This window comes from Pagrus pagrus (assembly GCF_965226575.1).
Source record: "Pagrus pagrus genome assembly, chromosome: 3".
In the NCBI taxonomy this organism is placed as follows: domain Eukaryota; kingdom Metazoa; phylum Chordata; class Actinopteri; order Spariformes; family Sparidae; genus Pagrus; species Pagrus pagrus.
In genome coordinates this window covers 19,397,037-19,414,017 of record NC_140187.1, presented here as the reverse complement: position 1 = coordinate 19,414,017, position 16,981 = coordinate 19,397,037, and the positions used below count along the sequence as shown (strand labels likewise).

Below are 16,981 nucleotides of genomic sequence, written 5' to 3'. Positions count from 1 at the left end.
TACCAACTCATATATTCTTACAAGTCTTAGAAGGTTATATCGTGTTGGAAAAGTAGATATCACATTAAACTGAGACAGATTTGACCATTTAGACTACAATTCCCAGTGAGTTAAGCAAACGCAGTTGGCGCTTAAAAATGACGTAAACGCGGGTATAAGTAGCGCCCTCTTTCTTCGTCACATCCTCTTTCGTTGCTCTTCTCGCTTTGGGGTACGCAACATCGCTTCTCTGCTAACTGAATCCAAACTAATCTTTAAGATTTACAAATCATCCGCAGTCACTAATAATTTTATTTGTTTCCTTTTTCACAGACTCTTCCCCACACGATGAGAGCCAAGGTAAGTTAATCAGCCAGTGTCAGTATTTCAGTGTTTTACATCCTCTTCCTGTTCTGGTCAATGCTGCTAGCTAACATCTGAACAACGCCTCCTGTGCTGCTTCACATGCGTGTTGGTTTAAAATGTTTTTTCTGTCTTCTGTTTATCAAGTAATTTTAACAATGCAAATTCAAAATTAACAAAATCAGGTATACGAGTAGTATAAATGCTAGTGGTGCATAAGGCCCGCTTTGGTGCATGCTAATGTTAGCAATGGGAAACCTGCTAACTAAGGTAGTCGGGCTGATTTGGTAGAAAGCCCTCTTCTGGTAGTTACCAACATAAGTGATGTTTTCAATGCCAGTGTAGCTTTAAATGTGATATCCTACTAGTATTTCTGCTCCATAATATGCATGTGGTCTGTCACTTGATCAATAAATGGGAGGGCACACATGGCATACTGAACTGCAGTCACTGTACACTCATAAATCTCTCTTGTTTTTCTAGTGGAGGAAGAAGCGTATGCGCAGGTAAGCAACAATAATCCACTTTCCTCTGTACAAAATACTAGCGGTCAGATACTATCTGAGGATTTTGATACATGGTCAAAAGAAACAGTCTGTACAGCAACATGGTTGAGCACACTTGATCTTTCTGCATACTGAAATCTCTGCCACAATCAATAAGGGCAGTTTTACTGAAACGTTGCATTCATGTTTTATAGCCAGTATCGGCAGCATTATGTACATTAAACATGTGTCTGCATTCTAGAGATGTTTGGTTTTGATGCCATTTTTAAGAGTTTGGAATTTGTTTTTTTTAATTGGTTAATAGTCTTAGTTCTGTAGGCAGGACAGGACCCCATTTCTCAAATATCCATGTGGCCTTTGCATCTTAAGGTACCATGTGCTAAATATTTGAATAGTATCTTGTGAACACCAGTTACAGTATTATGAATGGAATGATTTTGAAAAGCACTTCACTTTTTCCCAACATGGCTGTGAAATGAAACAGTCACTTGAGGAGAATCTGTCAAAACTACAGTTGCTTGTGGTGTGTTCTCGCAGCTTGACTGCATAACGACAAACTCTAGTGTCCTAACTCCAAATTATAGTAACATTTAAAGGTGACAAGTTGGGAGGTCAAATGTGAAGAGAGTCTTGAACTGTGAGTGAAAAGGCAGGTTGAGTGCTCTCTAGGCAAAACTATACCACATGTGAAACAAGCGACTAAAAGTGGATGATTTCAGGGTTCAGTCATCACTTTCCTAATAAATGAACATTGGGCAGAAAAATCCTGTTTTCCTAACTTTTTTTTTTTTTTTTTTGAACAGGCTGAAGCGTAAAAGGAGAAAGATGAGGCAGAGGTCAAAGTAAGCCCTCATCCACGCCAGCTGTGATCCCGTCGGCGCTTCTCCAGATGACTGCAGGTGGCTGAAGTGGATTGTGGAGCCTCAATCAGTGCGATAAAGGCCTCAAAACCTGAGTTCAGATGACTGCACATCTCATGGATCCAACTGTGAATGTCTCATTGGATGATGGCAACAACGCTGGACAGATCTCTCAACATCAGAGCTACAGCTGCTTCGTTCATGGACCATATAACATACGTTCACAACAACTGTCACATGGTGTATTGAACAATAAATGAACACTGTTAAAGTTTACCACAAGTTTGAGCCTCTTGATTACATTTATCAACTTATTACGCAGTATTAATCTGTGGGTGTTTTTTTATTTTTTATTGACTCAATTTTGTATATCTTTAGCTCTGGATTTGTGAGTGTCAGCAATGTTTTAATCTGCACAGGAGTAAGAACCAGTTATGAACTCTATATAAAATGGATGCATAAAATTACTCTGCACTTAGTGTATTTGCAGCCAAATATTTATGACTCCTGCTCCCAAAATCAGACTAGATCTAAAGGGAAGATGATATCCCCACTATTATAAGTACATGGAAAAATTTAAAGTGAGACAAAACGGCTTGTTTTCCTCCTCAAATGACCATCCAGGGGAAAAACAAGTTCATCACTCAGTTGTCTGATGGCAACACCACATAATTGGACAGCACATTGTTAAACTATTAACCTGAGACAAACATGTAATGTGATATTGCAGGTCACAAGCACATACTGTAAAATCTGCTCAGGATAACCAAGTCCTAACAAGCTGTTCAGGGGACATAGGAACTTCAGCTTCCCTACTTTTTGACAGCAGATTCATCTTGTGCACTGGCACAAAGATGATGTTTAAGCATATTCCCCAAAGAGTAGCAAAACCTCATCTCTGTATGTGGAGAAAAGATCAACATCAACTCCCAACATGAATGTGTGTAAGGCCACAATTTGTCATCAAGAGGCAAAAGCGAGCACATTCAAGCTCAAACAAGGACATGTTCAATTTTGGTTGTAGAAGCAGAAGGTTTTCTTAAACTTGACCATCATTTGTCAATTCCAGTTTACATTGCTTAATTTTCCAATTAAGCTATGAAGCAATTATTTCAGCTGATTGAATTTTCATGCTAACTTGCAACAGCACTGCTCATTTTGTTGTAATAATAATTTTGTTGTAAATACCATACAAACAAACCTGCCGTGCCTTGTGATTAATTCAAATCAATAGTATGTCAATTTATGGAGTCCAAACCAAATTTAAACTTCTGCTTTAACCTTGTCTGAGTAAATTAGGGCACATTCTATTTTAGCACCAGCACTGGTGGACACCAACAGCATGCAGCTGTTACTGACGGTATGTCTTATAAAGAAGTGGAACCAATACATTTATGTAAAAATAAAAGCCCTGCATTCACAATCACACGAGTTTAACTACATACAAAATTATATTAGAAAAATGTATTTACCCAGTAAACGTACTGCTTCTGCAATAAAACGGTCCATTTGACTGCTATGTTGTAATATATTTTTAGATTGTTAATACTGATGCATCAATATGCACCAGGTTTTTGGAAAAGAAGGAGAATCTGTGTATTTACGTAAGTAAATGTACTCAGATATTTTCCACCTTTGATTACCTTATGATAGATAGATAGATAGATAGATAGATAGATAGATAGCTTTATTAATCCCTGGGGGAAATTAGGTTATCATAGCAGCGGGTACATTCAAGTACAAATCAATCAAAATACAAGGGCAAATATAGAAACAATAATAAACAATAAAGTACTATATACAAAAAACAACAAAGTACTATATACAGTAAAATGCTTAAGTAGTTATAAAATAAAATACTGAGGTAAATAAAATAAAATGCTGAGGTATTGAGGAGTAAAGGTAAGTGGAACATAAGGTGCAGTTTTATTGACAGTAATAATAATTTAAAGCAAAAGGATCCACAATCCAACAGGTGTGTCAGTGACTTTGTCATACAACTTATACTTAACATGCTCAGATATTATGGATATGTTTTAAATTACACAATCTAAACATTGGGGCCCTTAAAGTGGGGCATGAGAGAAAAAGTAATGGGGACCCGAGACATCTCTTTAGGATTATTATGAACTCACTTCTAGTCGTGAGTCGTCGCCAGGGGGCGCTCGGGATCCGCGCTGCTGCTGCACAGTGAAGACGCCGTCGAAGAAGAGTTAGTATTGTAAACACAAGGATATGGCTGACGAGAGGGGTGGAGGTGAAGACAACATTAACGACAACATGGGGAACCAGCTACAGCTTTTACCAGGTAACAGTTAAATCTACTGAATCACTGCTCGCTGTTTCACCAGAGCAGCGTTTCTCTCTTCACCCTGCTAACAGCTAGCTAACATTTCTTCACAACAGGCCACTGTCAGAGATCACATCCTGACTGGGACATTTTCTCAACCTCTGCTTTCACTTTCCTTTAATTTTTTTTTACCTTTACCATCTTACTAACTTATTGAGATGATGAAGTTGCAGCTGTAGTTTGATTAGGAGTGTCCAAAAGCGCTAACTATCCTCACTGTGTGCCTTAATGCTTGATGTGCCATGACAGACAATGAGGAAGAGGAGGAGGAAGATGACATGGAGACGGAGGACCGAGACAGTGAGGACGCAGAGAAGCCCAACGTCATCACCTTTGACCCCAGTCTGCCCACATCACACGCTGTGAGTAATGCCACAACTTTCTTCCTTCACATTATGTCTCTGTGCATGTTTTCTACCATACAGCTTCACCTTCCCAGTGTTGTCAGAGAGCTGCATGCTCAGTGTCCTGCAGCTCTTCTGGTCTTGTTGTGACTCTGACCCCTGTACTGACAGTACCTGGGTTCAGACATGGAGGAGTTTCATGGCCGTACGGTCCACGATGACGACAGCTGCCAGACCATCCCTGTGCTGCCACACACGGCTGTGATGCTGGTGCCCGGTCAGACGCTGCCTCTGCAGCTGTTCAGGCCGCAGGAGGTCAGCATGATGAGGAGCGTCATCCAGAGAGACCGCACCTTTGCTGTGCTCGCACACAGGTAAGAAATGACTCTGTATCCACAGGTAATCACCGCAGACTGGACAGAGCTCATACATGGAGAAGGCATCTCTTTGGTTCTGCATCTCAGTTAAAAGGGCACTCCACACATGGAGTACAATTTTAGCCTAAAACAACTATTTTTAATGTTTCCTGTGACTCTTGAGTCTGAGAATATAACCCTGATGATATTATGATGCTTATCTTAGCTTTAGCTCAGTGATATCCAATTTATGACAGAAAGATTTAGAGATCTGGGCATTAACAGTCTTTTAATAGATAGATAGATAACCTAATTTCCCTTCGGGGATTAATAAAGTTATCATAGCAGCGGGTACATTCAAGTACAAATACAATCAAAATACAAGGGCAAATATAGGAACAGTAAAAAACTACTATATATAATATAAAAAAAATGTTTAATAAGAAGATTATATCAAGTTGCATTATGGGAAATGCAGGATTAACTATTTTTGGAGCTTGACCCATTTAAAAATTAAATGTCAGGATTTCTGTGCCTCTTCTGCTTCTATTTTTATCCTTGTGTCTTGTCCCACAAACAGTATAGAAAATCCTAAATGGCTCGAACATAATGTATTATTTGTGGAGTTTAATTGACTGGTTTTGTTTGATATCTGTCCCCGCAGTGATGCAGGAGAGCCGGAGGCAGAGTTTGGGACAACAGCTGAGATATACGCATACAGAGAGGAGCAGGAATATGGCATTGAGACTGTCAAAGTGAAAGCTGTGGGGAGGCAGAGATTCAAGGTCCATGAGATAAGAACTCAAGCAGACGGGTGAGTTGAATTGCCCCATAAACCATTAAACCAAAGGTTACAGCTAAATGCATCCACACGTTTGAGCGGGAGCTGCACTCTAGGAATAATAATGGCATAAACATTGTGCTGTGGTTCTCACTTGGAGTAAGTTAGTGGTTGTCTGCAGGAATCAGAGCCCTGCAATATTTTCATTGTAATCATCTTGCCAAAGACTAATTCAAACAGTATCTGTTAGTAACCACCTGATAGGATAAAAAAACCAGCAGCACTTTAGACGAGGACTGCAGATCAGCCTCTACGTTCATTTGTATTTTCCTAGCTCTTTACTGAAGCATGAAAAAAATGAAAATCTTAGACTTCATCAGATGCTCTCAGTTGTCATAAACAATTAATCAAACTTTGAAGCCTCACTTCTTTACATACATATGTAATGTGATGCCTATTTACTCAAAGGAGACAACATCCCATCACGTATCAGTTTTTGACCAGTCATTTATTGCGGCTGATTATACAATATGCTCTGGGTGGGGTTTTATATGTGCTCCCATAGTTCACAGCTAGATGGCAGTCTATCTCTAGTCACTGTAATATTCAAGAAGTCACCTGAAAACGTCAGTCAGCCTCCATTAATTGTGTTTGTGGAGAGGAGCTGCTACTGTAAACTTTTTATAAAGGATTTTATTGGTTATGACTTGTTCTTTAAAGAGTTCGTTAAGGCTGTGTTCTAGTTTCATTCTTGAGAGGATTACGTTCTTCTTTTAATCACCACTAGAGCCGCAACACTTAGTCGACTTATGGATGTTATTAACAAATGGCAGAAAATGCTGTTTTCAGTCTCTTAAATATGAGGATTCCCCCTGCGTTTCTTTGTTTGATATCATATTAAACTGAATAGTTTTGAGTTTAAGGAATCGACCAACAGATTATTAATAATCAAGGAGACCGATAGCGATGTTTGGAAGCGATACACATTTGCAGTAAAAAATAAAAATCTTACTGTTAAAATTGGTTTCAGCGATACAAATACTGAACTCTAGTGCAATTTTGATGCATTTTAATTGAGTATTTCTGTTTTCTGCTCCTGTATACTTCCACGACTCTACATTTATTTGAAAGCTTGAGTTATTAGTTACTGTGCAGATTCAGATTATTCAGTGTTGATTGGTTATTACATGTGACGTGTAACCAATCAGTTAGTGTTGTAAGCGGGACATTGAGTGAGACCACAGAGAGAACACTGCATCAGAGCCAAAGTGCATTTTTAAATCAATTTATTTTATTGGCAACCTGACACAAAAAACGCTCATACTGAAAAACATAAAAATACTGAATATCGTCCCAGATAATCGTCCAGATGGATAATCTGTCTATCCCGAGCTTGGAATGACAAATGTTCCGATTCAGTTAATTTTTTCCGGCAACAATTCAAATACCTGAACTTTGTGTCTCGGCCAATAACAGTAGGTGAAGATAACTGTATGGATGCTTTGTTATGAACGTGCTTGAAGTTAAACAACTGGCTTGCAGTAAATGGAAACATGAGGACTTGTGCAGTAAAAAGCAGGTGTACAGGGCGTTCCTGGGAAGCAGCAGGGTCCCGTTTCTAATAAATAAATTATGTGGTATCTGATCGGTGAATAGACTCGTGTACTCGCTGATAGCGATTCCAGCATTTCAGGCTGTATCGGAGGCATTTCTGATACTGGCATCAGCATTTAAACAACTCTAGACAAAACAAGACATTTCAAGACATCACCTTGGACTTTAATAAACTGGGATGGACATTGACATTAATTGACCAAACAACTTGTTGCTTAATCTTGAAAAAAATCAGCAGGTTAATCAATGATTTAAAATAGCCCAGTCTTTGTGCCTTTTCTTGTTTTAGGTAACAATAAACAGCGGAAGCATTTATGGAGAAAAGCTGCCTATTTAACTGTGGCGGTCATTCTACAGATCATATCTACGTACATCCTCCACCGTTCAGGAAATCATGGAGGTTTACTGTCCATAAAACTGACTCTTCATAAAGACACATGTCCCTCCCTCTGTAGTTGGTGTTGTATAATGCACATAAATTGGTTACCATAATCCTGTTGACCTCTTGTTGTACTGCAGATGACCCAGAAAGCATAGAATTGAAGTTATCACTCACTTAGATGGGATCCACCGTTGTGCCATCTGAGGTGATATTTACATTTTCTGAATTTTCAAGCTGGTAGTTTGGGTCACTGAACATGCCACGGAAACAAACACTTACAAATCTAGTGCCACTGCCATCACGTTATGTTAACAGTTTGTGCATAATTGATTGATTGAAATTAAACATTTAATATCGTCTTTTGGCAGGACTGAACTGTAATACCATTTTTGGTGTATGCTCTGATGTTACAGCTGTAAAATTTACGTTTGTTATTGCTTAAATGGTTTTGATGTGAATGTTTGTTTGTGACGCAGGAAGGTCACCGAGTTCGTCTCTGTTGAGATGTTAAAGGAATATATCTTATTGCTGACAGAGAAAATGTACAGACAGCACCTTTTAATGATCATCACAGACTTACAAACATCCTGTCATACACCTTATGACATTCAGCTAGCACACCATTTATTTAATCTGCTATTCATCTGCTTCACATTTTCCTACCCACCTGTCTTTTGTTCCACGACCTCTGTCATTGTCTCCTGTTATTTCTGTCCTCAGGATCAGACAAGCCAAAGTACAGATCCTCCCAGAAAGAATCCTTCCAGATCCCCTCTCCGCCGTGCAGCTAACACCGCTCTCCAGGCTCCACGTGCACGCCTCCTCCAAACCCCCGACTCAGAGCTGCAAGCAAGCCCAGTGCTGGTGGAATAACTACCAACAGGTCTGACACACAAACACTTGCATGCAACATCTTGTGCGAACGAAAACAGAATCAGGAAAACTTTATTGTTCATCAAAGGGAAATGGAAATTTGAAATTGCTCAAATGTCCAGACACAGTACAACATCAGATATGCTATTTAGAAATGAATCAATGAGTCTCTGTGACTTGGGAAAAGACCCTTTTTACAATGGAACTTGGTGCATTGTCATGTATGAGTGTAACTTTTGGATGTCTACATACTTTTGGCCATGTTGTCAGTCAGTAATAGTAATGAGAGAAGGGAAGAGAAACTCTGTGGCTGTTGGGGTACTACAACTACAGTCATCATTACATGTAGATTTAATTCATTAATGGTGCATCTGTTGTTCATCACAGAGGAAGTTTCACTGTGCCAGTCTGACACCGTGGCCGCCCTGGGTCTATGCACTCTACGACTCTGTGAGTACTACAGCTCTGTACTTGGAATTTGCCCCTTACATAAACATCACATTGGAGCAAATGTAAACCAACCTGTCTCTTTTCTGCGTTACACCTCACAGGAGTCGCTCATGAACAGAGTGAAGAAACAGCTCCATGAATGGGACGAGAATCTGAAGGATGACTCTCTGCCTACAAATGCCGTAGGTCAGCCTCTGTTCAGTGTATTACAGATGGATTGCAGACGCGTACACCCATGCGCACGTACGTTTGTCTGTTCTTTGTACTTTCTTTCCTTCCTTCCTTTCATCGCTTTCTTTCCCTTCTGTCTGGTTTCTGTCAGACTTCTCCTACAGAGTGGCGGCCTGTCTGCCCATAGACGACGCTCTGAGGCTCCAGCTGCTGAAGATCGGCAGTGCCATCCAGAGACTCCGCTGTGAGCTGGACATCATGGACCGGGTAAGGAATGGCCGCCACTAACCCTCCTCTTACCGGCCCACTTTGTCCCTGCTGTCAGTGCCACCATTTCCCTCATGGTGTGATAAAATCCAGACTTGGCCTTCACAGTCAGAAGTGTTTAGAAATCATTTAGTGTGAGTAAAGATAGTTTGATTTAATCGCTGGTGACAATGAACTTTAATAGATATGTAGTAAACACGCTGCATACATTCGCTGTTTGTCACATTTTATCTGTGTATTTTTGGTATATTTAATAACAAGACATCTATCATTCCTGATAATGGATATTTAGACTAACTTTCTATAGCAGTCAGATGCTTATACTATATCCACTGACTGCGCAGTATATGGACTGAATGTTGTAGAGTGTTTAAGCAGGCCTAACTTCATCTTGCCTGCCTCACCTCTCCACTAACATCCACATTATAATATAAACAGAGCAAAGAGGTCTGTCCTCTGTCTTCCCAGCTTACCTCACTGCAGAAGTGTAAATATTACATTTGCCCGTATTTAAAAAATGAACTGCTGCAAGGGAGAACTCTGACATGGACTGACACGTTTGTATAGCCCTATAACATATAAAGTAGGAACATTTGAAATGAAGGGTTAGGGTTGTCCTCATTCACATTTGAATGTTAAAATGACAGAAGTCACAGATATTCATGGAGGAGTAAGGCCAGTGTCGCTCTAACCTGATGTCAGACAATAAGCTGAAAACACACGCACACAAACCCAAAAGCTTTTAGCGTGCAGGACTACTGTTGCGTCACCAGAAACTGCAGCTGTCACAGGAAAAGTAAAGTGCTTCTTAAATGTGCCTGCCTGTTATCTTCCTTTGTCCTCGTGTGTGATTGAACATAATAACCCTCCTTAATGAGTCTCACTGCTCACTGAAGACCTGAACTTGATGCATGGAAGGATGGAAACAGGGTGGATTATTATAGGATCCTGAATGAGCCTCAAGGAGAACACTTTTCATTGAGAACATATGACATGTATACATCCTTTTTAACAATGTATTTCCTCTCCTCCTCCTCCTCCTCCTCCTCTTCAGTGCACATCACTGTGCTGTAAGCAGTGCCAGGACACAGAAATAACCACAAAGAATGAGATCTTCAGGTGAGAACTGGTTTTGCATGTCATTTTGTTTCATTTGTATGTTTGTATGTTTTTGCAGTGTCTTTTTGTTTAAAGGTGCAAAAAATAAAAAATACATTAAAACGGTCTGATGGTGGTATTCTGCCAGGAACAAAACCGCTCTTATTTATAATCGCTTATAGTATTTTCCTCAGTCACAGTAATCACTGTCATTATGAACACGTCAAAGTCAATGCTGATTCGACTGTCTGTCTGCAAGTTTCAAACAGTCTGGTGTTACATCACGAACATAAGTGGCCTGGCTCTGCAGCTCCACACTGACAGTGCACACACTGACACACACAGTCACACACTGTTATGTAGGTAATTTTCAAACAGTCAGTGATGTGTGATGGTTAATGTGTTCATCCAAGAGTGACAAACAAGTCTCCTAACACCAACGAAACTGTCCAGACTCGTCGTACATTATAGGAAAAAGTGCATTAACAGATTTATCTGAGGACGTCCAGATAATCTGAGGGAACATGTGATTATGTGATTTAATGTGACGCAAACTTTTAAAGCACACTTACTTTGACGAACAAAACTGTGTGTGTAGCTAATGCATCTTAAGTTGTGTGATCCACCCAGAAGGAGTACAGCAAATTGTTGTTTGTTGTTTGCTTTGTACGCTCTGTTTTGTATTTCCATGGTTGACATATGCAGAGAGCACTGGACTTGTTTCAAGCCGTTGATGAAAAGTTGTTTGGATGATTTAAACCATTTTTTACTTCAAGATTTCACTGCAGATTGCTCATGACTGAACTGTTATCAAAGTTTACACTTAGTTTACATTATACCCTTTTTTAATACATAAATCCATCTTGACACACAGCAGTGACACTTGTTGCACAATATGAGTTAGTTGTCACGACTTACAGCTGGGTTCAGGTGAGGCTGCAGAATTTAAATGTTCAATTTAGGCAGTTTGGCTCCGTTATGCCTGCGATGGCATCTCTAATCATCCTGTTTTAGTCTCTTTCAAAGAACCATTGTCATGTTTTGTTGGCTGAACTGTTTATTAATGTCATAATCACTGCTGATGACACGTTCCACCTGCCTCTTCTCTCCCTGCAGCCTGTCCCTGTACGGCCCCATGGCTGCATACGTCAACCCTCACGGCTACGTCCACGAAACTCTGACTGTCTACAAAGCCAACAACCTCAACCTGGTCGGCAGGCCATCCACACTGCACAGCTGGTTTCCAGGGTAATTATGCTATAGCTTTTATCCTGCACTCCTCCCTATGGCTATTGAATAATGCAGCACTTACTCAGACCCCTCACCGCGCCTTTCAGTGCTTACATAATTGCATCTTTTGAGATAAACATAAGTCGATAAAATGTCACAAAATTGTAATCAATGCTCATCACAATTTCCTAGAGTCAAATGTGTCGTCTTTGAATTGCTGCTTTTGTCCAACCGACAGTCCAAAACCCAAAGACTCCTTGTGTACTATAATACATGACAAGGAAACATTTTTGCTTAAAATATGACTGAAATTACTCAAAATAGCTGCAGATTTTTTTTTTTTCAGTTCACCGATCAATTAACTAATCATTGCAGCTTTAATATTGACATTTGAATGACATGTTTTTAAGGAATACTTAACTGAAAATGTTTTAAGTAATAAATCTTCCAGGCTTGTAAAGGAAGCTCTGAAAAGTTTGAAGCCTGCTCCTTCACGGAGGACAGCACCTCACGTTTGCTTAGGGTGTTTTTGAACCTCTGTCAATCTGCTTGTATTGGACTGTGGCTCGTTTTCGCTCTTGGTACGATTCATACTCGGTTGTGCGCCAAAACAACCACGGCAAGCCCCTTTTTGAGGAAGTGGCCTCCAACATATTCTGGAGCCATTTGCGACTTTGATCTGACCCAACAAGTTTGAGCGCCACAGCTCCAGTAGCCAGGTGGTTCATTTGCATACTGGGATGCAGATGAGTGAAATTAACGGCAGCTAGCCAGAGAATGAGCTGAGATCTGTCCTGGATTAGCGACAAAGTAAGTTGCCTTCTCAATATTTGGGCAGATATGACCTTCTCCCTGTGTTTACATTCTCACTTCTGCTCCAGACACATCTAACCAATAAGTGTTCTCATGTGGCTTTTGGTGATGGATTTTTGTTTCTTTGAATGTCAGACCAAAGCATTCGAGCTGTAGGTTTTAAAATAGCCCTTTGATTTCACAGCAGTCGCAATGGTGGACCAGGATCACAGCGAAATGTCCTGTAGAAACTTGTCAAATTGTTCCTACAGACTAATCCACTCCTCCTCTGTGGACTTGTTTCTTCAATATGTCTCAAACACTCAAAGTTATTTCTACAATATTACTAAAACAGACTTTTTCCACGTCGTTCTGAAATGGTTGAGACATTTCTGTGTAACTGTTGATGCCTTTTTTTTTTTTTTTTTGCTGTAACGCTGACTTGCCTTTGAGTTAACTGTAACTGCTGTGGATCCATTAGGATCAAGCTATAAACTGTTTAGACCACATTTGATACTCAAAAGATAGATTGTTAAGTGTTTTATCCCTTTGAAGTCCAGTCCACTCAAACATGTGTTTTGGATATTGTTACTCGACATTAATGTTTGAGCTCCATGTGCAGAGTTTGACTCTATAAGCTTTTTTTTACATTCATCTGCTGCTCAACTTACATCTCAGCTTCAGACATCACAACTAGTTTGGAAGCCAATCATGGCCCAATATGCAACTTACACATGTGTGCCTTAAGTTTCATTAGTTAAACTTTTGAAATGGACAGTATTTGAATTTTCATAGATTCTGCAATCGTCAGTGAAGAGGAAGGAGAAGATGTCATTTTAAGATTTTTATCAAAGTGATTTTTTGGAGGGCAGAACTTGTATAATTTACAAATTATTTTTTAAAACATTTTTTTTTCTATAAACACGTCTGAAGGAGAGACTGTTGTCCTCTTCTTTTGCTCTCAGGTACGCCTGGACGATCGCTCAGTGCCGAACCTGTGGGTCTCACATGGGTTGGAAGTTCACAGCCACCAAGAAGGACTTGTCTCCACCTCGTTTCTGGGGTCTGACACGTTCAGCTATGCTCCCCCGTATCCCCCAGGGCGAGGGGGAGGAGGCGAGAGGGGGCTCTCGTCTCTTCTGCCTGTGACGTTGGACCATCATTTCCCCCCAATTAAAGAAAAAAAAAAAACAACCCTGCGAGCCTCCCGAGCCTGGATCTGTAGGCACTCTCTGGCTGCGAGTCAATGCATCACACACCACCTGTCACCCCTGGCAGCAAATCCATCACATTAGTGGAAAAGGTCACTCGGCCCTAGAATGGCACTCTAAGAGCAAATTACAACAAAATGGAGTGCGGAGGCAGCAGAGAGAGGTGCATCGCGATAAAGTGAGAGAGAAATAGAGAAACATAGGTTGAACAGATTGACATGAGGTAACATCCTAGCATGCAGCGCCCCGATCTGCACCCTTGTCCTGCTGATTTCTTGGTAGCTGTGAACACACAAACACAAAAGCTTAACGTGTAATCGTACTTCAGCTCTTTTCCTCTGTATGATGGAGGGTGTGGCTGCATGCAGTGGAGATAGAGACATCGTCAGCAAGCTGTTAATATTTAATCTGTTGTGAAACCAACCAGTTAATATCAATTCACATAGCGTTCAGAGCCTTCGTGCGTTTCAGTGGAGGAAACTGTTTCAATGACAGTGCACTCATGTAGATCTGTCACTATAGGGGATATTTTGAATCCTGGAATTAAATTGGATGTATTTTTGTATGCAGGAAGATGGGAAAGTAATTTAACATTTTCATCCATGCGTGGAGACATTGTGCTATTTATTATCACTACAGTTTTTTTATGTAATAAACAAAAAGCTGTGGCGACAATAACGATAAGGTGTAATATACTCGATATAATCGTTGTCTGTTTTGTAATCAACGCCTTCTCATTGTCCAATCAGATGATACGCTTCAGGAAACAAGCGTTATCTCTGGTTGCACAAGTGGAAATTAGACTGTTGTTTTTTTCAAGGTCAAAGCTAATTAACTCAAAAGCGAGAGGGGCATTTACTCCTCTTTAAGTTTGTTCATGTTGTGTAGAAAATGGTGTGCCTACGCCCTCAGCTCAGTGTCTTTCGCTATGGTTAATGAGTCAGTGATCCACGAGTGTGAATGACAGATTGTAAATGGAAAATTGATGGTGAGATTTAGATTTATTTGTTGAAGTTTTTTAGGACTCTCTTTGATTTGTAGTCATGCAGTTTTCAGGATTTTACTTCTTGCGATTTTGTTGCAAGGTGCTGGCTCATGTTTGTATAAATGTAAATGTGAATAAGAGGCAGTTATAGCATCTGTTGTTAAATATAACTGGTGAATCTGACTCAGATATTTCTCATATCTCTTCATGTCACAAAGAGTTGTTTAGAAATAATCCTTTCATCAGGAAGCAAAGTATTTGACTGCAAAAAGAAACTGTCCAGATTGTGATGATGCTGATCTGCGTAATTAAAGGGACAGTTCACCATAAAATCAATCAATCATTCTTCCCAGAAATCATGACCCTATTACTCAAAAATAATCCACAGACCTTGTTGTGAGCAGTTAAATTAAGGAACTGTTTTCTTACTGCTGAACTACACCCACCAACTGTACCATCTACTCATGGACGAGAAGCTAGCTAACGAAAGCTAGCTAACATTATAGCTGTAGTGAGCATGAGCCTCTCGTCTAGTTGGGTGAACTGTCTCTTCAAATGTTTTTGATAATGTCTTAAAGGAGTAGCTTGGCATTTTGGGAAATATGCTTCTTTGTTTGTTTTTTTTTTGCCAGGCTAGCTGTGTATCATATTGTTTCCTGTCTTTATGCTAAGCTAAGCTAACCGGCTGCTGGATGTAATATCATTACCATACAGATGTGGGAGTCTTGATCTTAATCATTCCACACAATCTTTGGCATGTAAGCAAATTAGCGTAGTTCCCTAAATGCCATCACTACTCTTGAAAGGGCCATGCCTTTCAAATGAAAAATTCTTACATGTTATTCTCATGGCCAAAGCAAGCTGTCATATCGGTGCACAATTCAGCCTGAGAAAATTACTTGACTTTGTGGTTTAATGCAATGTTAGTGTTGAATTCATCTTTTCATTTTTCTCATATTCTTGTTGTCCCTTCGAAGATACTCCGCTTAATGCACTTCTGTAACACCAGTGAACAAAAATAGATGCAGCAGAACCAAAAATATCTTCTTTTCTCTTCCACGCATTCAACTTCTATGTCAAAACATGGCTCGTATTACCCACGATGCAACTTCACCACTGCCAGTTCAGTCGGAGATGCAGGTGTGTTATGCTGGTGGCGGCGAATCTATCCTCGAGCTGCTAGCCTCAAGCAGAGATGATGAGTGTGCTACAGAGGTCTGTTAAGCTCCTTTTTTATCTGAACAACACTCTTGCAGTCTTCAGCCCCAAACACTGACTCGAGTGAAATCACTTTAGGATATTTCTAGAAGGCTTTATACAGCTTTTTGTTGTAGAAACCTCTACAAACCTTGCAGGCATAAACCTGTTTACAGCCAGGTACAAAAAAAAAAAAAAGCTTTTGATCTCTGTTATAGGATGAATCTTTATGTAACGCACTCGTTTTTATCAAGGTATAAAGTTATGCATAAGGGCGTGTCCACTTTGAGTGTTAGCTAGCCACTAGCGAACAAGCTAGCTGTCAGGAACCAGGCATCATTTGGCCCACGCCACATCTTTTTCCGCTTTTGGATTTTGCTGTGCGCTGCTAAGATGGCGATGGCCAAAACTACCACACTGAGCTTCGTAATGGCTCCTCAGAAACCTATGACGTCACGGTGACTACATCAGTCTTTTATACAGTCCATGCTTTGGAAAAATCAGAAAATGTGAGTTTCCTCTGAAATGTGTCTGGATTTTTTTTAAATTCACATTTTAAGTCTTTTACCTATCATTCTCTAGCATCATATCATTTTACTTTATTGAGGAGAGGCTTTCACCATGAGAACAACATGTGAAATCTAAAAGCCCTTGTGATAATATTCTCTGTCATATCAGTGATTCAGTGTTCACCAGGCTGTCATACTTTCATTCACCCTCCCAACAATAAAATGGATGCTTGACTGAAGAAATCAATGGCTTGAGTCCAAAGAGGGTCTTTGTTGGTTTTTCCATGAGATTCAGTGTACCACAGAGTAAAATAAACACGTGGATGTCCCAGTCTCAGTTTGATTGTTCAGACACGTGTGTGTGTGTGTGTGTGTGTGTGTGTGTGTGTCTCTGTGTGTCTCTGTCTGTCTGTCTGTCTTTGACTTTTTGGGCACGTCTCAAACTTATGTAGTGGTCCTTAAAGTGACATGAGTGAGCCAACTTTGTGTGTGTGTTCAAAGCCAGAGACGTGGAGTGCTGAACTGAGCTCTAATCAGCAGGTAAAAGGCTGTATGATGTATTCTCAGAATGTATTTTCAGACAAAATCAACATGCGCCTTCATTGTGTTTGTGCTTTCATGTGTCTGCATGAAAGGAGTTTATTAATGCAGATACACGTGGAC

At 40.1% G+C, this 16,981-nt stretch overlaps 1 protein-coding gene and 1 long non-coding RNA gene across 2 annotated transcripts; both read left to right on the top strand.

The window, feature by feature from the left end:
• Positions 1–147: 147 nt before the first annotated feature.
• Positions 148–1,984, top strand: LOC311254504. The gene is made up of 4 exons (XR_014622258.1): positions 148–211; positions 313–339; positions 826–848; positions 1,652–1,984. It is a non-coding gene; the product is annotated as an uncharacterized lncRNA (long non-coding RNA).
• Positions 1,985–3,907: 1,923 nt separating this feature from the next.
• crbn (cereblon) lies at positions 3,908–16,649 on the top strand. The gene is made up of 11 exons (XM_084348549.1): positions 3,908–4,016; positions 4,308–4,420; positions 4,574–4,776; positions 5,423–5,572; positions 8,256–8,418; positions 8,796–8,858; positions 8,960–9,044; positions 9,181–9,296; positions 10,351–10,415; positions 11,511–11,642; positions 13,382–16,649. The coding sequence occupies exons 1-11, from the start codon at positions 3,944–3,946 to the stop codon at positions 13,563–13,565; spliced, it is 1,347 nt and encodes a 448-aa protein (XP_084204675.1). The 5' UTR covers positions 3,908–3,943; the 3' UTR covers positions 13,566–16,649.
• The last annotated feature ends 332 nt before the right edge of the window (positions 16,650–16,981 follow it).

Bases quoted from the DNA above. Each gene is read 5' to 3' on its own strand.
- crbn (XM_084348549.1), top strand. From the start codon at position 3,944: ATGGCTGACGAGAGGGGTGGAGGTGAAGACAACATTAACGACAACATG. The intron at 8,419-8,795 runs GTCTGACACACA...TGTTCATCACAG, and splicing joins GGTGGAATAACTACCAACAG to AGGAAGTTTCACTGTGCCAG. The intron at 9,045-9,180 runs GTCAGCCTCTGT...GGTTTCTGTCAG, and splicing joins TCTGCCTACAAATGCCGTAG to ACTTCTCCTACAGAGTGGCG.